Source organism: Ochotona curzoniae, unplaced genomic scaffold (assembly GCF_017591425.1).
Source record: "Ochotona curzoniae isolate NIBS_2020 unplaced genomic scaffold, NIBS_Ocur_1.0 contig_4838, whole genome shotgun sequence".
Classification (NCBI taxonomy): Eukaryota; Metazoa; Chordata; class Mammalia; order Lagomorpha; family Ochotonidae; genus Ochotona; species Ochotona curzoniae.
The window spans coordinates 275,326-297,361 of NW_024466399.1; the positions used below are offsets into that span (position 1 = coordinate 275,326).

Below are 22,036 nucleotides of genomic sequence, written 5' to 3' on the forward strand. Positions count from 1 at the left end.
CCAGATCCAGACAGCTGTTCAATCCTTGTAATACCACTCGGATGGGGCAGCTGCCAGGGTCTTAATTCCTGCAACAGACTCTGTGTTGCCAACTCTTCCCAGGTCCCTCCACCTGTTCTCAAGTCAGCGGCAGACACAGCAAGTTCGCTGAACTTCAAGGTCAGGCCAAAGCCTTCCAGGGGCTCCCAAGTCAGCAGGCGAAGGCCGGTGGCTCACAGCACTCATGAAGGCTGAACAAACTGCTGGCTGCAATCCCCTCTGACTCTCCCCAGTGGCTTCCCGCCTTCCTACTTGCGTGCAGGCCACTGACTGCTCTGCCAGTCCTGTCAGCCAGCCCCGGCTGTGTCCTTGCGACATGCCACTGGCCAGTTCCTCCCATCTTGTTTTTCCTCCTAACTTCATCACATCTCACACCCCACACAGCGTATCGCTCTGTCCTGCTTGGGCCTTCCCCAGCTGCCCTTGCAGCTCGAATCTAAGTTCCCTGAGAGCAAGGAATGCCATCTGCCTGGTTCGCTGCTGCACCTCTGGGGCACAGACCAGTGTAAGGCAGGTGAAGACCGTCCCAGGATCAGAACAAACCTATCCAAGTGACTAGCAGACTCACCCAAGCTGCCCACACCGAGATCAACCGCCTATGAGGGAGAGCTCCTTTAGAAGACTTAGAATAACGAGGCTGAAAAGTCCTTGCAGAGAACAGAGCAGGGCTTTGCAACTGTGGTAGAACACGCATCGCATCAAAGGCCTCGTCTTTGCTGCTAAGAAGATGGCGCAGGGCATGACACACGTTCACACTGCGGGCAGCCCTTCCACCACCCGCCTCGGGACTGCCCAGTCCCCAGCACCCCAGCACCATGCCGCCCCACTGCCTGACCACCAGCACTTCACTCCGTCTTGCTGGATCGAAGTGTCACATGTTCGTCACACGTTCGTCACATGCCCACATCCCCCCAGAACTGACGGGGGCAGCGGTGCCTGCAAACCTACCACGGCCTCGGGCAGCTTTCCGGCAGTGGCACGCACGTGGGCCCTGGGGCTGCTCTCCAGGGCTTCCGCCTTCTTCCAGGCGTCCAGTCGGAATCTTTCCATCACCTTGATCTCCTCCCGCAGGTCCGTGTTCTCTCTGACTAACATTTCAATCTGGCTTCGCAGACGGCCGTGCGCACTCGACCATTTTGCTTCTTTCCTTTTCAAATCTTCCTGCAAATCTGCTACTTGCTGTTTCAAAGCCTCTCAAAAGAAACACACACACACAGACAGTGTTACAGGGTAAAACAGACATGTCAGCTGCAGCAGGACAGCTCTGCTCAGCAGACACAGAACTGGAAGATCCCAACTCGGGGCAGGAAGGAAATCAACGGACACCTTGGGGCCGTTCAGGGAGCGCCTGGGAGCACAGTGGCTCTCCCTGAGAGCTGCCAGCCAGGGGCCTGAAGCTCCCCACTGCCGAGGAGGCAGGAGGCTGGCCAGGGAGGCTCTCGGGCCAGAGGGGATGCGCCAGCAGCCAAGGCCAAGGCCCTCAGCTCCAAAGTGGTGACTCCACTTTCTGACAAAAGAGCATGCAGCAGAAGAGAAAGCCAAGCCCCAAGAACAGTCGCAGGCCTCTGGTCCCAGGCAGGAGCAGCCAGTGTCTGACGCCCTCAGCTCCTGGTGTGCAGCATAGCAGCCACAGACAGATCACAGCAGTGGGTGCAAGGGGAGCCGGGCCAATGCAGGACGCCAGAGGCTGGAGCCACCTGAGCCAGGAAGCTTGGAGGAGCCTGTGCACGGGGAGTCGGCAGGCTGCCTCCAGGCACCCCTCACAGGGCCTGGAAGTCCAGAGGCCAAGTGGGGCATGTGAGGGGCAAACCGGAGCGTGCAGACGGACAGCACCTCCAGGGAGTTCTGCACCTACACCTCCGGCTGTAGCACCAAGCCTACGCTTTCAAGAAATGACAGCATATCTATAACTGATAACCATTTGGCAGGGGACAGTAAAGGGACAGGGTGTGGTGGTGGTGTGAGTGTTGAGTCTGGTGTGGGAGCAGAAGCCACTGCCACCATGGCAAAGGGAGAGACTGGATGGGAAGTAAGGCTGCAGGCACAGCAGGGCGAGAGGCTGTGGGGGGGAGGCAGGGCACGAGGCGAGAGGTTGGGAGGGAGGCGGGGTGGGGGGCACGAGGCAACAGGCTGGCAGGGAGGTGGGGGGCACAAGGCGAGAGGCTGGATGGGAGGCAGGGTGGGAGGTGGGGTGGGGGGCATGAGGCAACAGGCTGGGAGGGAGGTGGGGTGGGGCACGAGGTGAGAGGCTGGGAGGGAGGTGGGGTGGGGCACAAGGTGAGAGCCTGGCAGGGAGGTGGGGTGGAGGGCATGAGGCGAGAGGCTGGCAGGGAGGTGGGGTTGGGGGCACGAGGCGAGAGGTTGGCAGGGAGGTGGGGTTGGGGGCACGAGGCAAGAGGCTGGCAGGGAGGTGGGTGGGGGGCACGAGGCAAGAGGCTGGCAGGGAGGTGGGGTTGGGGGCACAAGGTGAGAGGCTGGCAAGGAGGTGGGTGGGGGGCACGAGGCGAGAGGCTGGCAGGGAGGCGGGGGGCACGAGGTGAGAAGAGAGAGGGAGGGGAGCAGTGCTAAGATGTTGGACAGAAGCAAAGTCGAGGTGAAGCAGGCGTGCAGAAGCTGACGTCCACCGCTTGCACATCCAGATTTCCAAAAAGTCAGTCAGGAGATAGACAAATGTGGGGAAAGAAGAAGGTAGCTGGAGGCAGCCAGGGCCGGCAGCTGCACGCTGGCCATGTGGACAGGGAGATGTGGAGACAGCTACCTGCAGCAGCACGTGGCTCAGCAGGCTCCAGAAATGACAACATAGCCTTCCGAGTCATCGCGTTGGAAAAAATGGGTTGCAATAATCAGAAGTCAGGAATACTTTCTCTTTTTTTATGATTTATTCATTTTTATTGGAAAGTCAGATACACAGAAAGATCTTCTGTCTGCTGGTTGGCACCCCAAGTGACCACAATAGTCAGAACTGAGCCAATCTGAAGCCAGGAGCCAGGAACTTCCTCCGGGTCTCCCACGCAGGTGCATTGTGCCCAAGGCTTTGGGCTGTCCTCTACTGCTTTCCACGGCCACAAGCAGGGAGCTGGATGGGAAGCAGGGCAGCCAGGACAAGAACCAGTGCCCATATGAGATCCTGGCGCATGCCTGGAGAGGGCTTTAGCTGCTAGGCTACTGCACCGGGCCTGGTATCTGTATTTTTGTACCTGGTTTATTTTATTTAACATAATGTCCTCTAGTCCTATCATGTTCTTGCAGGATGACAGGTTTTCTCCTTGTTTGTGGCTGAATATTACCCCAAAGGGAGCAGACACCGCGCTCTGTGCCATCATCCCACCGTGATGGGCATTCGGCCAGCTGTGTTTCTCGCCTGTAATCGTACCACAGGCAGTCTCTGCCCGAGGGTCGTTTCATTTCCTCTGAACGTACGTTTGGTGGGAGCACAGTTGGGCCTTGCGATAGTTCTGTTTGCAGTGTTTTGAGGAACCTTCAAGCTGTTTTCCACACTGTGCTAAAAGGCACCCGTGTGCACGAGTTCCGCCTTCTCCATGGCAGCATTTCAGCCAGCTGACTCAGGATCCACTGCAGCCCTGCGGGGTGCCGATGGAGCGTTGCCGCTGTCCTGGCACAGACATTCCCTGTTCACTCACAACCTTCCCAAACCAATTTTACTTTAGGATTCCCTTTAGATACTCAGCGTCCCCAACTTGAACACTGGGACCTTTAGTTCATGGATTCCATTGTCCCATAGCCTGTCCTTAAAGGTTTGAAAGTAGCCCCGCATGGGGCCCAGCGTGAACTCCTCGACTTGCCTTGGGACCCTGCACCCATGTGGGAGACCAGGAAGAAGCTCCCAGTTCCTGGCTTCAGCTCGACTTATCTCCAGCCACTGCAACCACTTGGGGAGTGAACCAGAGGACAGATCTTTCTGTCTGTCCTCCTCTCTGTAGATCTCCCACTCCAATTAAAACAAGTAAATGCTTTTTAAAAATAGGCCTGGAGTGGTAGCCTAGCAGCTAGAATCCCCACCTTGCACACGCTGGGAGCCCATATGGGCACCAGTTCTAATGCTGACTGCTGGGGTCCGTGCAGTGGGTGTGGATGGCACGAAGGTGTGAAGAGAATAGCTCCCCTGCTTGCCAGGGCCCGGGGGAGCTTCCAGCTATTTGGCAGGGCCCGGCGTATTTCTCTCTGACCACCTTGACGCAGTCTCACCACCTTTTTGCATGAAAACTCAAGCACCCCACTAAGAATTCTGTAATCTATCGAGGCATTGTTTGCCACTGATGTGAGCTTGAGAGTTAATGCCACTGATAATGTCTTGGTGAGTGGGCCTTTGACAATTTACACACAGGAACACAATTAAGCCCATGCCATTTCTGGACACCTTATTGTGTACCTACCCATCACCCTGAAATCGGGCCCAGACATATACCATGCCTTCTGGGAAATGGCTTAATAAGAATTTTACAAAGTAATGGAAGTGATGGGAGTGAGAGCTGAAACTGCTATGGCAATAAATATAGCTATTGTTATCTCTAAGGCTAGCCTGTCTTTGCAATTTTTAGGAGTGTAGGAAATACAATTGTTTTACCTGCTTTTATAATTTTTAGCTAGAGGAATTAAGGATGCTTTTATTAAAGAAAAAGCTTTTGATTATTGTCCTATTGTTTATGAGGTTGTAGGAGTCTATAGTTGTAGGGGGATTTAACATTTGAAGTTTCTGTTTTAGATTTTAGGTTTTTCCCTTGTAACCTATTTTCCCATTAAATGATGGATAAATTGTAGAAATAGAAATGTGGCAGGAATGCACTACTGATTAGCAGGTAATCGCATGTCCTTGGCCTTGGAGTCCTAGCTGTTGCTCCACGGCTACTACTAAAGAATGAATAATGGCTTGCTTTGAAGAATATGAATACAGGATTTTGCAGATTTATCTTTAGGGGCACCTGCTTAGCCCTGAAGTGCAGACGGAATGATCAAATGTCTGTACATGCCCCCTTAGTCTTGAAGTAAAAACAGAATAATTAGTTGCTTGTGTAGAAGCTTGGGACGTGTCTCAGTAAATAAAAAGGACAGTTTTTTCTTGAGCGGTGGTGAGAATGCACCAAGTGTCTGTGTCTGTGTCTTTCTTTATTGCCGACTCCACGCACCCTTCCCAAGCTCCGAACTCAGCTGGAGCTGGACTCCGGCAGCTGACGGTCCCGCTTCCCATCCAGCTCCCTGCTTGTGGCCTGGGAAAGCAGTTAAGGATGACCCAAAGCCTTGGGACCCTGCACACATGCAGGAGACCAGCAAGAGTCTCCTCGCTCCTGTCTTTGGCTCAGCGCAGCTCTGGCCATTGTAGCTACTTGGGGAGTGAATCATCGGACGGAAGATCTTCCTCTCTGTCTATCTGACTTTGCAATAAAAATAAATAAATCTTAAAAAAAAATAGATGAGAATGCTCCCTCTGCCTTTCCATCTCTGTCTCAGAAATAGTAAGTGGAAAACAGGCAATTTTTCTTTTGAAAAACGTGTTGAAGAAGTCCAATATACCCAACTTTCTTTATTGTCAGTTGTGACTTTAAAAAAATCTTTGCACATATCAATGCTACAAATATATTCACAATTTTTTTTTTGTAGAAGGCTTACAGTTTTACAAGAAACACACTAGTTCCTTTTAATTGCTACATTTTCCGGCCCACAGTCCGTTTCTAGCTGTGAATAAAGCATCGCTGTAACTTGGCCTATGGGTTTTTAAGTTTTACAGTTAAACTCAATCCAGTATAGTAAGGCCTTCTACTGTTATAAATGAACACAACTAACAGTATTTGTGCGCAGTGGGTCACAGAGATTAACACAGCACGGTGCACTGACACGCCTGGCTCATCAACTCACCCAGATCACGTCAGCGTCAAGGAAGCTTCTAGCAATGGGAAAGAGCTGGTAATTTGTAGTCTTTGATACCAAAAAAAAAAGGTTCTCGATGCCATGTTTCTAACACAGTATTTGCTGAATGAATAATGAACACCTATTTTTTTTTCCTTGACACATCAGATAACCCCAAGAAAAACATAATTTAAATGAGCAAATGTAAAGAACTGGGCATACCTGTATTTCTTCGCGTTCTTTTTTATCTGGAAAAGTTCTGGCAACTGTAGTATACTTTTCAAATACTTTACGTTCCCTTTGTAGCTTCTTTATTTCTTCCTTCTTAAATTCTTCTATTCGAGCCAATTCTTTCGCTTTCTGTTGTTCAAAGTCTGCAATTTCTTTCCTAAAACAAGCAATATGGTCAGCTCCAGGGACCAGCTCACTGCAGTAATCCTGTGTGGCATCACGGCACCACCCAGTGGGCAGCTAAGGAACTGCAGTCCTGGGGAATCCTCCAGCCCGCAGGGCACTGACCCAGCAAGCATTGACTGGGCAGCCCACGGCGAGGCTGGCACTCCACTAGGTGGTAGGGAAACCAGAGCGACGAGAATAATGAACAAGTTAAACATTTAGACTTAGAAGCATCAAGGAGAAATATAAAGCAAGGGAGAGGTTAGGAAATACGAGGGTGGGAGGCTGTGGTTTCGGTGGCGTCACACCCAGGGTGAGGCAGCGCCAAGGGCCTGCTGACCGGGTCCGATGAGGCTAAGCCAGGGGGGCAAGGCCCACGCAGGAGATGCCCCACGGTCGGGCAGCCTCGGGAGAGGCAGACACCAGCCTTGGGGAAGGCTGAGGACAGCAGCTGTGAGGGCTCGGCCAGCTCTGGCTGCCGTGTGCAGAGCCCGGGCGGGCAGCAGCAGCACACGCCGCTCAGGATGCCAGGTGGAGTGACAGGTGAATTGAGAGCAGGAGCGTGCCCGGGCCCGTCAGGAGAAGACTGCGAGACGACCATGGCTGCGGGCAACAGCAGGAGCTAGCTCTTCCAGAAATGATCCATTCAAGATACTCAACAGCTCTTTGAAGACAAGTAGCCAGTGGGATACGCAGCAGACCTGAGATTCTGAGTTTGGATGGCAGCATGAGCAACACTTACAGGCCTGAGATGGGCTGGGCACTCCATACACACGTGTGCGTACGTGTATGAATATAATATTCACATCTGATGTAACTTCTATACTATATACAAAATGTTAAAATTCAAAGCAGAAAAAATGGGACAACTGTAGCACTTTTGCGTCCTTCATAGATCTACAGATCCGCAAACAGTAAGGTGGAACTCCCCCTGGATAAATGAGCAAAGGTCATAAAGAAATTCACAAAACAAACATAAACACCATTACACGTAAAACTATGCCGAACTCAATCATTTGGACACATCCAAGGGTCAGGGTTGTGATACCGGGAGTTAAGCTGTAACATCAGCAGCTTGTATCGGAGTGCTGGTTCAAGTCCCACCTGCTCTGCTAGCAGCGGGTACCTGCTACCCATGTGGGAGACCCGGAGCAAGTTCCTACATTTAGCCTGGTCCAGCCCTGACAACACAACCATCAGGGAGTGAACAAGCAGATGGAAGATTCATTCTCTCTCTCTCTCTCTCTCTCTCTCTCTCTCTCTCTCTCTCTCTCTCTCCCATCAGGGAGTGAACAAGCAGATGGAAGATTCATTCTCTCTCTCTCTCTCTCTCTCTCTCTCTCTCTGTTGTTCTAGCAGCACTTCAGAAACTGCCACCACTCAGTGCCCATGATGGAGAAACAGGCAAGATGGACTCTCCGATGCTGACCAGAGTGGCAGAGATTTGTAAAATTCTTCGCAAGATCTCTTTTGTTTTTTCAAAGCTACCACGTGCAGGCAATCCGTGACAGTGACGCAGGTGCACTGACACACTCCCAGGCAGTACCGCCACGGTGAGATGTTTAGTATGCCGTTGCATTCAAAGGCAGGTGAACGAACAACACGGACAACGCAGTCCAGAGCTGGAGGCGGCCATCTGGGGTGCAGCTGGAGCCGTCACTGACTAAAGGCACGAACTTAACAGTGCCTCAGTTTCCACATCTGTAAGATGGGAAGGAAAACACATGGCCTAAATTCAAATTTTGATTTGTCCTTACAACAGAGCTTACCACAGTGAGACTGCTCTCCAAAAAGCCATGGGCAGCAGTGTGGTGAAGTGGGCAAAGCCACCCCCTACAGCACCAACATGCCACGCAGGCGCCAGGTTCAAGACCTGACTGCTCCACTTCCAACCCAGCTCCTCGCCAACGCACTTGGAAAAGCAGTCAAAGACGGCCCAAGCGCTTGGATTCTGGCACTGACATGGGAGACCCAGAAGAAGCTCCTGACTCCTGGCTTCAGCCCAGCCCAGCTCTAGCCGTTGTAACCATTTGGGGAGTGAATCAGCAGATGGAAGATCAATCAATCTCTATGTATGTGTGTAACTCATTTAAACAAATAAATAAGTAAACATTTTAAAAAGATAATCATTATTTTAGGATGTAAATGTCCTTTGTGATACAGATATGTAGATAGAGAGATTGATAGGCAGTTACAGAGAGAGAATGGAGACAAAGAATCTTCCATTAACTGGCTCACTCTACCAAGTGGCTTCAACAGCCAAAGCTGGGCTGGTCAGAAGCAGGGAGCCAGGAGCTTCTTCTGGGTCTCCCACATGGGTGCAGGGGCTCAGGGACTTGAGCCACCCTCTGCTTCTTTCCCAGGCTCATTTGCAGGGAGCTGAATAAAAAACGGAATAGTCGGGACTCAAACTAGCACCCACGTGGAATGTCACCGCTACATCAAAGTACCAGCCTCAGAAATTTATATTTTAAAATAATGAAGTATAGGTATTTAATCATTTATCTTGGATAATGAAAGGGCTTGGGATAAGTTCTCCCTTTTAATGACCACATTACTTATAACCACGTATTTACGTTTGTTAGCAGGACTGGCACTTAGACACTCACAATGCACACCACAGTAGCTAGGCTCGATTCCCAGCTCCATTCCCGATTCTGGGCCCAAGGGGCCAGCACCTCAACCCTGGCAGCCAGCAGCTGGGTCCCTGTCACTCACAGGGAAGACCCGGATGGAGTTTCTGGCTCCTGGCATCCGTTTTGTCCAGTCCAGGCTTTCGAGGGCATTTTAGGAATGAACCATGAGATAGAAGCATTCTCTGCGTTTCTCTGTCTTGCAAATTCAAAAGAATTTTCTTAAGGGGGGTGAAAAGAAAAGTTAGCATTGGTAAGACACAGAACATCAGAACCCTTGTCAATTACCAGAGGAGGCACAAACTAGCGTGGGTCCTTTTCTCAAAGATTACATCTACAGCGGCCATATGACCCAGTCCTTGAGCCCCTGGACACACACTCCCAGAATTCACAGCAGGCATTCGCGGCAGGCATGGTACAGCAGCAGCCTGCACCCTAGTCCCACCTCCACCCAAGCTTTTGCTAATGCATGGGGGGGTGGGGGCAGCAAATAATGGCCCAAGTGCTTGGGTTCTGCCATCCACGTGGGAGATGAGCTGGAATTTCCTGCCTTCAGCCTGGCTCAGCACCAAATGCAAGGAAGGAGTCAGTGAATAGAAGAATCCACTCATTTTGACCCTGTTATTCTGCCCTTCAAAAAAAAAAAAGAAAGAAAGAAAATGAGATGTGTACACAGTACGCACAGCCACATCCTTTACAACAGCCAAAGGTACATCCAGGCCGGAGCTGTGCTGCAACGAGTCAAGCTCCCACCTGTGGCACAAGTGCCCCACTTGAGCACCAGTTTGAGTCCCGGCTGCTCCACTTCCTATCCTGTTCCCTGCTAACGCTTCTGGGAAAGCAGCAGCCGATGGCCCAAGTGCCTGGGACCCTACAGGCATATGAGACCTAGATGAAGCTCCTGGCTCTTGCCTCAAGCCTGGCCGAGCCCTGGCCATCGTGACCATTTGGGTAGTGAGTCAGCAGATGGAACATGGAGCTCTCTAATTTTGCCTTTCAAACAGATATAATAAATATTTCCCAAAAAAAAAAAAAACAAAGTGCCCCTTGGAGTAGTGCCCGGATGCAAGTCCAGGTCAGTCCCCAGGACAGCCTCCCACTGGCGTGCACCCTGAGCAGCACGGGTCTCTGCCGCCCACGTGGGGCATCTGGATGGATGTCGGTATCCCATGTGGATCTGGGCACACTCACCTACTACCGACTCCTCAGATGCAAAGGTATTACTGTGGTTCAGGTTTTGCCACACAATAAAATCAGGCCTACGTTGGAAAATAATACTTGCCACGCTTCTCACCGTTGCTAGTGGAGCTGTGTCTTTCAAAACCTAAGTTCTAGGTATTCACGCCTACGAATGCGACCTTCTCTGCAAGTAGGATCTTCGTAGATGCAGTTAAGACATAAAAAGGCAAGATGAGGTCATTCTGGAGTAGAGTGGACTTTACTCCAACAACACTGCTGTTACAAGAAGAGAAAGGACACAGCGACACACACCAGGGAGAACCCCAGTGAGACAGGGACCACAGCCAAGGGACCACGGACACAGAAACCAGCAAAGAGACAAGAAAAACAGTACGACCTCGCTTACACCCTGACTCTGGGCTTCTCACCTCCAGACCATGAGAAAATACATGCATGTCTATGGCGTTGGTTGGGGTGGGGAGGTTGTTTTTGTAAAGATTTTGTAAAGACCTTCCATCCACTGGTTCGCTCCCCAAGTGGCTGCAACAGCCAGAACTGAGTCAATTCGAAACCAGGAGCCTGGAGCTTCTTCCGGGTCTCCCACGCAGGTGTAGGGTCCCAAGGCTTTGGGCCATCCTCTACTGCTTTCCCAGGCCATAAGCAGGGAGCTGGATGGGAAGTGGAGCAGCCAGGACATGAACCAGTTCCCATATGGGATCCTGGCACATGCAAGGCAAGGATTTAGCTACTAGGCCATCTCACCAGGTCCCACATACATCTACTGTTTTAAGCTTCCCAGTCTGTGCTACAATAACCCCAGGAAGTGAATAAAATAGCCACGGTACCATTTGAATTTGTGACTTCAAACTGCTTTTCCAATTTCAATTCATAATCTCACCAGTCAACAAATTCCCCCTTTAGTACACTGTTGACTACACTGAGCCATTTAATTCTATGCGTAACATTTCATTTCTTTTTCATTTACAATAAAATGTTTTGGAGTGGGTTAGGCTGCTACCTGGGACCCCTGCAACCCATATCCGGGTGCCCTGAGTTGAACCCCACCTCCACTTTCATTTCAGCTTTCCCTCCTACACCCCCTGGAGGCAGCAGAGGCAGGCCCTGCTTCCTGCTTCCAGCTGGGTTCAACCCCAGCTGTTACAGACATTTGGAAAATGAACAGGTAGACAGAAAGCCTTTTAAATAAAGTTAAATAGTCTTGTAATGTTTCAAACATTTTTTAAAGATTTATCTTATTTATTTCACTTCTATTTGAAAGGCAGAGTTACAGAGAGAGGGAGAGAGGAGGAGAGAGCAATATTCCATCTGCTGGTTCACTCCCCAAATGGCCACAACAGCTGGAGCTCAGCCAACCCTAGAGCACCCCAGGAGCTTCCTCCAGGTCTCCCACATGGGTGCAGCGCCCCAAAGGACCTGAGCCATCTCCCTCTGCTCTCCCAGGCCACCAGCAGCAAGCAGGAGCAGAAGCAGAAGCAGAGCCGCCAGAACACAGACCGGAGCCCACATGGGATGCCAGTGCCTCAGCAGGAGGATTAGCCTACCACACCACAGCACGACTCGTCTTAAATCTGTAACTTGGGAATTGGCTTTTTTGCCCAGCTTGTACCTGTAAACTTACCTGAGTTTTTCCAAGGCACTTTCTCGTTCGATGCGAAGTTTAGCTAAGGATGTGTTCTCAGCCTTAAATTTTTCTATTTCTGTTTCCAATTCAATGACTTTCTCTCTCAGAATCTGGGATCGGGCACTGTCATCTATAAAATAGGCCATAAATATGGAACTTCACAAAGGAAGCACCAGGAATATGATAAACATTTACGGCATCAAAATGCACCAGGCTTATCTTCCAGAGGAAACCAGTCTAGATGGAACAATCAATCACGCTACACGCTACCACAAAGGAATAAAAGACTCACGCTAAATACACCAGAACAAATAAAAACACTACATATGCAAAGAAATCACTGAAATCAATGTTTAAAATAGCAGGGAATAGCTGAAGAGCATGAATCACTAATCCACAAAGAAATCTGAGTAGATAATTTGATATTCAACTCAAGTTACCTTCCACTGTTAATCAATCCTTTACCCAAGTATATGTATTATTTTTTTTTAAAGTAAAATAAAGAAAAATAAATAAAACAGTCAGGCTTTCTGCCATCAATTGAAAAAGGCCTTTTATTAACTGTACCTTTGGGGAAAACAAACCTGATCCGTACCACAAGGCTAAAAGGAAATGACACGTTCGGACTCTGTTAGCAAAGTTAAATCGCTGGAAGGGACCATCCCAAAACGACACAGCAGTTTGAAAGTTCTTACCTGTTTTCTTTACCTCAGATACATGAAGGAAACAATATGGAAATAATAGTCTTACCCACTTTCCTGTAGCCCTTGACCCTTTTTACCCCAATTAACTATGTAAAGATTGTCAAAATAAAAATTTAAATAAATAAATAAAGTTCTCACATGTTTGCTTCTACTCCTTTTTTATCTCAACTTCCCAGCTTTCTACAAAAGTATTCCTTTAAAATCAGAACGGTGTTTTGAATTCCTGACACCAGAACTTCCATCCATGCTCCCTCCGGTACTCAAGCTGTGAGGTTCGGATGCAGCAGGAGGCTTTTCGAGATAAGTCTGAGAAATCCGCCACAGCAACTGGGTCCAACAGTCAGTGAATCCAGCAGAGGAGGTGTGCGTGAGCATGGCAACGACCTCCAGCACGGATCCCGAGAGTGTGCGGTACTTCTAGGAAAGGGAGCGAGCACCAGGTCCAGGAAGGGATGGACACTTTGTGGGGGGGTCCATGCTGCTCTCAAAGGTCTCACGTTCCATGGTTTCTACCGCCCAATCAACCAGAATCTGAAAACATTATGTGGACAATTGCCAAAATCGTTCACAAATTTCAACTTGCACAGCACTTTGGGTAGAATGATGAAATCTCGCTGTCCCACGCAGGACATTATCATCCCACACGCTAAGTGACACCATCAGGTCACTCGGTACTCATCTCTGCTACCAGACCAACCGCCACAGTTCTGCAGAATCTGTGTTCAAGTGACACCCAGGCCATTACATGAGTCCTCTAAGAGAAAGGCACAGAGCCCAGCAACACGCAGTAAAAAGAAGGATCTGGGATCTTCCAAGATTCCACTCGTGCACATGGGGCTCCAAACCACACCTCCCACAGACCCAGGGACCACCGGACTGCTGCTTTAAGCCATCAGGGGCTCGTCTGACAAGCTCATGTAAGAAGTACACAAATATCAACGTCTTAACAGTCACTAAAAGACTCACCTTGAGGGACATAACACCATCATGTGGGTCCTCCCCTGCTGTGAAAGGAACTTCAATATTATTTCATTTCATCCTAAAGTAATTTCAAGCATCGGGAAAGCTAAAACACAAGTTGGAAGAACTTGAAGGCATAATGCAGCTGCATGTCACGCTAATGACTATTACATGCTTTAGACCAACAAAACAAATCAAGGTTCTCCAAATCAATCATTGATTTCATTCGCTGGGCAACACTGACGTCAGCATTTTAACCACCTTAAGGGCACGGCGATAAAACAAAGGTAGACTTTTTTAACACTCCAACGTGCAGTTTATAAGGCTGACTCACCAGGTAGCTGGTCTCGACTCGTGTTTAACTTGGGTCCATTGTCCAAATGCGAATCTGCTTTTGGTCTCGGTTTCGGCTTCAAAGAGGGGAAGATTTTCATCATGAGTTCCGACGCAGGAGGAGGGCTCCGGCTCCTGCCTGCCTTGCTCGAGTCTTCTCCCCTCTTGACCGGTGCTACCTTCCTTTTTAACGTTCTGTCCAGGACACAGATGTCACCTTTATTCAGGGAGCGTGTCTGGGGTGTCCCATAAACAGCTTCATCCCCAAGAACAGCATTGTGTTGACACAGATTCTCTTCCAGGTCAGTCCAAGTTCTTTCATCATCAAAGTCAATTGTACTCAGATTCGGAGATGAGGGTCTTCGGGCAGAAGTCTCGGACCCCAGGTTTCTCACGCTCCCTGCCATGATGCAGCCATCACTGCTACAATCTTTATCAGACAGATCCAGTTCCACGTCTCTCTTCTCCTGTTGAGTCGGACTGTCCCCGGAAGGCCCCTTGCCATCGCAGAACTGTGGGCTCTCCTCCACGCCGCTCAAACTCCTCCCTGCCTCCTCAGGCAACGGTCTTAGGGTCACATCAAGCTGCTCCTCGGAGTCAGTGCCACCATCACTGTCGCTGACGCCGTCCTCATCGCTTGCTTCCCACGGGGCTTGGTTTTCAGAACTGCTCAAAGTGTTTTTCTGGCAGGCTTTGCTTCGGATGTTACACGACCATTCCCTCGGGCCCTTAGGTGAGGACGCTGGGCCCCGGAGGTTGGGAGCCACCTCACACTCACTTCTGTTTTCACGGGCAGCATGGTTGGGACCCTCCCTGTGGTCACCCTGACCATCAGCGCCCCCTGGACGTGCCCTCTCTGGCTGCGCAGCCTTCATAGGAGTGGAAGACAGCCGGTGACCTTGGCACGTCTGTTGATCCCTTGCTAGGATCTTCAGCACAAATGAGGAATTACTGGAAAATGAGATTTCATCAGCAGCTTGCTCTAGGAACAAAAACTCATCTAGTTCCAAATTTTCCTTTTCCTTTTCTCGTTCCCAGTTGTCCATTTTCTTCTGAAGAGAAACGTCCAGAGAAGAGTCCAGCTCTTTCACAGTCTCGCTCGCGGAGCCTTTGGGAGCCGCGGACCCGAGCTGGCCTGGGGAGCCGGGCCGTCTGTCTTGTCCCGGTGTCTTACCCCGCACTCTGCAGCCGGGATCAGAAGGGTCTGCACGCTCGGGTGCATCTTCCTTGCTATTAGGCAACTCCACCTTTTTGTCCAGTTTGCTGTGGTCTCTCGGTTGCCCGTCACATTGCTTGCCTGCCTGTAGTTTCAATCCTGACAGAGAGAGACTTTTTTTATTATTATTATTCTTGGGCACATGTAGCTTCTGACCGAGTGTGACGGCAGCACTCCTGCTTCGGACTGTCCTGAGCCTTTGAACAGCAGGGCCCTCGCCGCCCAACTCTTTACTTCTAAGAGCGGTCTTCCGCTGGCACTGGGGTCTGTCCATCTGAAACCCGGGCTGGTCTTCCACAGCGCTCTGGCCACACGCTGGTTTGCTCTCCTTCCCTTTCTGAACCTTAGCTTTGGCATTAGAAAATCTAGCTAAACCTTCTCCTCGTTTTAAGAATGGTTGTTTGGGCTTTGCTTTGGTTAGCCCTGGTCCTTCCGCTTCCTAAAAGAAAAGGACAATAATTGAAATCATTTAGGTACAGGACAAGTCCTCTCAAAGTCATTTTTTACAGCAACTCATAAACAAATCTCTAAAGTCTTAGAATAATTTATTCAAAATGGTGCATTTACTAACCCTCATCTGTTTCTGCTTCCGTTCTTGCTCTTCTAGCCGAATTTGTTCTTCCAAGTAATCTTCAAATGTCTGTTTCCTTTCTCTTAGAACAGCTTTAATAGGCCTAGTCAAAAACAAAGTTATTTAGCACACAAACTCCAGTGTGTGACTATTTTACTTAACATGCCTGATTACACAACTTCAACTACACTGGAAGTTGAAGATGCACCCCCACCCCCCGCCCGCTTTGAGAATCCAATGAAAGCAATAATCTCCACCACCCCTAAAAAAACACAGGTATTTAACCTTCTGCACATGCCTGGGCCCGTGCGGACTCCATCCAGGGCCTACAGATTCACTCATCATAGAACTTCAAAACTTCTTTCAAAAACTGCCCACTGATTCAGGCTCTTTCAGTAAGAAAGATCGTGAATGTAAACAGAGCCACGCGTCATTCTGCCCATACATGATGTACATGAAAATATTTCAAATATGTCATAATTTATCTAAAAGATAAAATCATCGTCACCATTTTTAGCTCTTTGATTATACAATTATAATCTGCAAGAGACACCACATGTGAGACCCCCGCTACTTCCTCCTCCTTTTCCAAAACAGAATTTAACTACACTTATCCAGATGTGTCTGTGAAGTGCAAAAACCTTGGCTCAGTTCCTCCAGTACAATGCCAAAGCTTCTTTCACCAGGACCTCCCAACCTCTTCCTGTCACCACATGTGGCGGGTTAGTCTTAAAAACACTCAAAAGCACATTCAACTGCAAACAAAAGTATAGCTCTTCCAAAGAGCTCAATAACAGCATCAACCATGACACTGAATTGCTCCGTCTCTTACTCCTTTCAACGTTTATACCTTTCTTCAATATTAATGACTCCTGAGGGATCATCGACTTTCTTAAAATTCATCTCACTCTGTCCCAGAATCTGTTCCGTCATCGATAAAACACCTTCTCCTAAGATAAAAATTAAGCGACAATTCAGTCCAACAAAGGCAGGTGGCAGGCTGGAGGCACAGCAACTTTACAACTTACTAAGCTAAAACTTCATATGTAATTAACAATCATGTATGCCAACAATTTTAGAATACCCAAGCATTTATTTAATAAATGAAAACCATAAAACCCAATAAAGACACTTGATATTCTTCAAAAGATAACGCCATGGGGGCGTTGCAAAGGCTTTTCTAGAATAAGAAGTTCTAAAAGAGTCTTTTGGGGGTTTTTTTGGCTTACTTGGGGTTTTGTTTTTTCAAGATGTATTTATTTTATTTGGAAGGTAGGTTTAGAGAGAGAAGGAGAGACGGAAGGAGGGCTCTAGAGCTTGCTGGTTCACTCTCCACGTGGCCACAACAGCCGGAGCCCGGCTTCTTCCGGGTCTCCCGCATGGTGCCAGGAGGGGCACATGTAGCCGACTGCTTCCTTTTAAAAAAAAAATGTTATCTATTTATTTGAAAGGTAGTGACAGAGAAAGGAAGAAAACAGAAACAGATCTTGAACGTGCCAGTTCACTCCTCGGTGTCTTAATGCCCAGGGTTGGACTGGGCCAGCGGGAAGCCAGGAGCGAGGAGTTGCACCGTAGTGTCCAGCACGGAAGGCGTGCCATCGCTGGTGCTTTAGCAGGAAGCCTTAGTGCAGACAGAGGAGCCAGCAAGCAAACTGGCAACCCGGTACGAGATAGGGGCATCCCAAGGCACCTGCGCCCACGGTGCCACGGTAACCCCACCAGTGTCCCCCCTCTTTCATGACCTCATGTTACCAAGCAAAGTTTCGGCTGAGCATCAACAATGAGACGATTTCCAGCAAGACAAATGCTAGCATAGCTTTGAACCCAATTCCAACTCGGCAGCGATGAAGCACGTGACATTATCACGATTACAAGATGGGGAAAAACATCACAAAGAGCTTCTCCTCTCTGAGGCCACCCGGTAACCCTGCGAGTTCAGCACCGGGACACACCTGCCGCATGGTTCTGCCGTTGCTCCCCTGCGTCGCTTGTCACAAGCGCGTCTGGACCCTGCGCCTCACAGAACCAACTGGGAGAAGCGCTTCGGGAGGCGGAGCCATCCTGCTGAGTACGCGAGCTGATGTGGTCATCAGGTAAAACACTGCAAGTGTGAGCTTTGTCCTGGCCTTGGTTCGAGAAGACGTAAGATGGTAAAAAGGGCACGGCCTTCTCTCTGGCAGCTGGATGGCCTGGCGAGCCGTACTTCCGGTTCTGCTCATCGGGCAGTAAAGCTTACAATGAAGAACACCAAAGAGGTTACCAATTTGCTACGACATCGTGTTTTCTGCCTAGTAGACCACCCCCTGCCCACTCCCGCCCTGCACGGACGTCTCCAAGTCTATTTTTCATGTGAGGAGAAGATACTCCAGCAAACCATGAAATTGTCAGGTTCCATGGTGAACCTCACATAATTTCAAGTGACAGCACATTCACAGGATGCTTCCCACGCAATCAGACCGTGGAGGACAGAGCTGCAGCTCCACGAGCTCCCACAGCGGACTCCACAGCAGCTGACAACCTGCGGCCCTGTGGCGGCAAACTCCTCGTGCACCAGGCACAGCTGCCTCCACACCACCCTCACGTGGCACCAGGCACAGCTGCCTCCACATCACCCTCACGTGGCACCTGGCACAGCTGCCTCCACATCACCCTCACGTGGCACCTGGCACAGCTGCCTCCACACCACCCTCCACGTGGCACCTGGCAGTTATCTCAACAGCACGTGCCTGGAAAAGTACTCTCCCCTTCCAAGGGCCCTTGAAGTCTAGTTCTCACATCGAATCGCTGGTGACTTTCTCTGGCCTCTAAGGATCCCGGTTTTGTTTGTTTTTGCTTTTTTTTTTTTTTTTGGTCTGATTTCTTTCCTATGTTTCTGCTTTAGAAAGAACCCGACAGAGTTCCCCTGTTCGATGTTTCTAAACTCCTTAACAGAAAGATGGCACGCTAGCCACCCCGCTTGCGGTGGCAGCCATTGAAATCCAGTTGCCAGCCTCCTCTCTCCAGAAATCATTACATTCGGACGTGAAAACATACTGGGAAGTACTGTCAAAACTGCCACTGTCCCCGCCACTAGACACCTAAACCTTGCTACACAAACAAAAATAGAAGATGGGGCCCGGCAAAGTGGCCTAGTGGCTAAAGTCTTTGCCTTGGACGCGCCGGGATCCCATACGGGCACCAGTTCTAATCCCAGCAGCTCCACTTCCCATCCAGCTCCCTGCTTGTGGCCTGGGAAAGCAATGGAGAACGGCCCAAAGCCTTGGGACCCTGCACCCATGTGGGAGACCTGGAAGAAGTTCCTGGCTCCTGGCTTCGGAGCGGCATAGCATCGGCCGTTGCACTCACTTGAGGAGTGAATCATCAGACAGAAGATCTTCCTCTCTGTCTCTCCTCCTCTCTGTAAATCTGCCTGTCCAATAAAAATAAATAAATCTTTAAAAAAATAAAAAGCAGCATTGGGGCAGGCCTTTCGCAGAGCAGTTAAGATGCTGCTCAGCAATGCCTCCAACCCACTTGGAAACAGCTCGGTTCTGCTTCCAATTCCAGCTTCCTGCGGATGCGCACCCCACAAGACAGCAGATGATGGGCCAAGCAGCTGGGTCCCTGCCACACACAGGAGGCTCAGACTGCGTGCCTAGCCCCTGGCTTCAGCCTGGCCCGGCCCTGGTTGCCATGTGCTTTTCCAGGGTAAACCAGTGGACTAAAGACACACATATTTTTTCTCTCTCTCTCTCAACATAAAATATATCAATGAGTTACAATTTCGTTTTTGTGACTACTAAATGCAGTGAAAGGACTCTTCAAGGGTGGGGCATCTTTTCAAGGATTAAGATGCTTGCACCTGGTCTCCGAGTATCTGGGATACAGCAGATGATGGAAGACAATGGTGACGGTTCAAATCCCTGGGTTACTGACACCCACGGCAGAGTCCCAGCCCCTGGCTTGGAGGCGGCCCACCTGCTGCTGTCATCAGCATTTAGGGAATGAAACAGAAGAGAGCATCTGTCGATCCCAGCTCTCTGCTTCTCGAATCAACACTGTGTACACATGGCTGGCGCTAGAGACACAAACTACTGATGCACACATTTCAACAGTCTCCCCCCCCACACACACACACAGGCAAGACGCCTCCCGTTTACTGACGCAGCAGCAAGCGAACACTGCCACGCAATACCACCGACAGAATCCATCCACTGACCAGGGTGGCTGACTCACGCGTTCATGTTTTAGACTCAGTTTTCATTCATCAAGAAGGAGTTGCTCTAGGTCAAATTTGGCTTTTCTTCTCTTGGGCCTTTTCCTACTATGATTGTTTTTATCTCTAATGGGAAAGCAATTACACGGGACACATGCACTCCAGAATTCCAGGGCCCCCTCTTGTCCCAGCTCTATGACACCACCACCTGCTTGCTGCATACCTGCCCGGTCCCTAAAGGTTGGAGGAATGGTAGAAAGAACGTGTGAAGCAATAAAACAGCAGAACCACCTGCCACTGTGTCTCGGGGTGCTGTGGAAGGCTGTGTGTGTGGACACGTACCAGGCAGTGCGTGGGGCCCCGGCACCATGCTGAGCAGCTTCTCCTGCTCCTCCACCAGTCGCTGCAGCTGCTCCAGCTGCTGCCTCTTCAGCTGCTCCTGCTTCTTCTGCTGCACCTCCTTGAGCTGCTCAGCACACAATTAACTTATTACACCAGCCATGCGTTACCTCACAGACCCCCAGCCCACACATAACCTCCCCGTTACACAGCTCCAGAAAGGAATCCTTCAGGAACTAAATCTGTCTTCAGAACTCTAAACATCCCACTTGCTTATACCAGAAATTGGTACCAACGAAGAAATACATGTGAAGCCATCTGAAGCCTTTGATTCCTAAAATAAAACAGGTATCAAGGTATCATCAATTTCTCTTTAATAATTGATCAATTAACTCTGAGTTCTTCCCCAGTGAGGTAGCAACTTAAAGCCATTAATTCACATTAAGTATACGATGCATGCCCCTCCCACACATGCAACGCATTTCAATGCTTCACGTTAGACAAAAGGCAAAGACGAGTACTTGGAGAATTCCAGAGTAAACCAGAAAGACCACCCAGAGGCTGCAGAGACGACCTCCGCATCAACGGAAGCCCCCAGCGACACAAAACCACACAAAGCCAAGTTCTACTGCACCTGTTCCAGCTTCTTCAAAAGTGGGTCTTTATAAGCCACTTCTTTGAATTCACTCCCAAGAGGCGGAATAAGGTCATTTTTGCTATCCTCCTGGGATCTGCAGACATCCTGACAAACCACCCTTTGCGGACCCTTCTTGATTGCGGGGAAGACGGTGCGGGCTTCGGGCGTGTCCGCCTGCGGTCTGCGAGGGCTGCTGCGATCCAGCTGCTGCTCTCCCCGAAGGGACTCTCCCTCACTGACGAAGCTGAAGCTGTCTGAAAGTCGTGTGGCTTTCACAGGAAAACTGGAGCAAACGTCTTCACTTGCTCGCTTTTCTTCATCGGCTTCCAACACAGGAAACCCACGGTTTAATATGACCCCAGCCCGGGAGGGATTGGTCATCCACTGGCTTAGGAAGTTCTGCCCACTGCTGAACTCTGAGGCTGGTGGCAGGAACATTTCAGTGCGGTGACACTATTACAATAAATAATGTAAAAGCTAGAGAAGTCGATTTCCAACACCTAGAAACACAGACAGACACAAAGAACTATTACAACTATTACATATTCTACCCAAAACTAACCCAAACTTCAATCTCGCGTGAAAATTTCGTCAGTATTTCATACAGCAAAGTCTCGAATCAGCAAAGCAATCAAGCATTAAACTACTACGTTCAAGATGTCCAAACACAGCAGATCAAAAATTTTAAATTCCTCCTATGGGCCTGGCGTGGCAGCCTAGCGGCTGAAGTCCTCACCTTGCAAGCACACTGGGATCCCATATGGGCGCTGATTCTAATCCCAGAAGCCCCGCTTCCCATCCAGCTCCCTGCTTGTGGCCTGGGAAAGCAGTCGAGGACAGCCCAAAGCCTTGGGACCCTGCACCCACACGGGAGACCTGGAGGAAGTTTCTGGCTCCTGGCTTTAGCTCGGCGCAGCACTGGCCGTTGCAGTCACTTGGGGAGTAAATCAATGGACCGAAGATCTTCCTCTCTGTCTCTCCTCCTCTCTGTATATCTGCCTTTCTAATAAAAATAAATAAATCTTTTTCAAAACTAGAATAAATCTTTACAAAAGAAAAAAATTCCTCCTTCAAAAATGTTTAATCCCTCCGTACCTAATCATTCAACTGCACAATGATATTATGCAAGTGCTAAATCAGTTGACCTAAAACACCTTCAAAGCTGCTGAATTTTCCCAAAAGCCACCACGGGGGCCACGAGACACAGCACGATGAGCCGCACACGCAAGTCCTGCTTCCCACGTGGGAGTGCCAGCTTGCGTGCTGGCTTTCTGCTTCCAACCCACCTACCTAACGATGCACCTGACAAGTGCTCAGGGCCCTGTTATCC

General features: G+C 49.6%; 1 protein-coding gene across 2 annotated transcripts in view; it reads right to left on the bottom strand.

Annotated features, from left to right (window-relative positions):
- LOC121161729 (centromere protein J-like) overlaps window positions 1–21,144 on the bottom strand; it is a 34,013-nt gene extending 12,869 nt beyond the window's left edge. The window contains exons 1-9 of one of the 2 annotated variants that reach the window (XM_040988334.1): window positions 20,704–21,144; window positions 20,067–20,196; window positions 17,488–17,766; window positions 16,386–16,485; window positions 15,536–15,638; window positions 13,750–15,403; window positions 11,749–11,881; window positions 6,124–6,289; window positions 1,024–1,230 (exon numbers count right to left, since the gene is read on the bottom strand). In XM_040988334.1, the coding sequence (XP_040844268.1) occupies window positions 1,024–1,230; window positions 6,124–6,289; window positions 11,749–11,881; window positions 13,750–15,403; window positions 15,536–15,638; window positions 16,386–16,485; window positions 17,488–17,766; window positions 20,067–20,196; window positions 20,704–21,144 (3,213 nt within the window). Of the gene's footprint in view, window positions 1–987; window positions 1,231–6,123; window positions 6,290–11,748; window positions 11,882–13,749; window positions 15,404–15,535; window positions 15,639–16,385; window positions 16,486–17,487; window positions 17,767–20,066; window positions 20,197–20,703 lie in introns of both variants that reach the window. The other variant, XM_040988333.1, reaches the window with a different exon arrangement.
- Window positions 21,145–22,036: the final 892 nt, after the last annotated feature.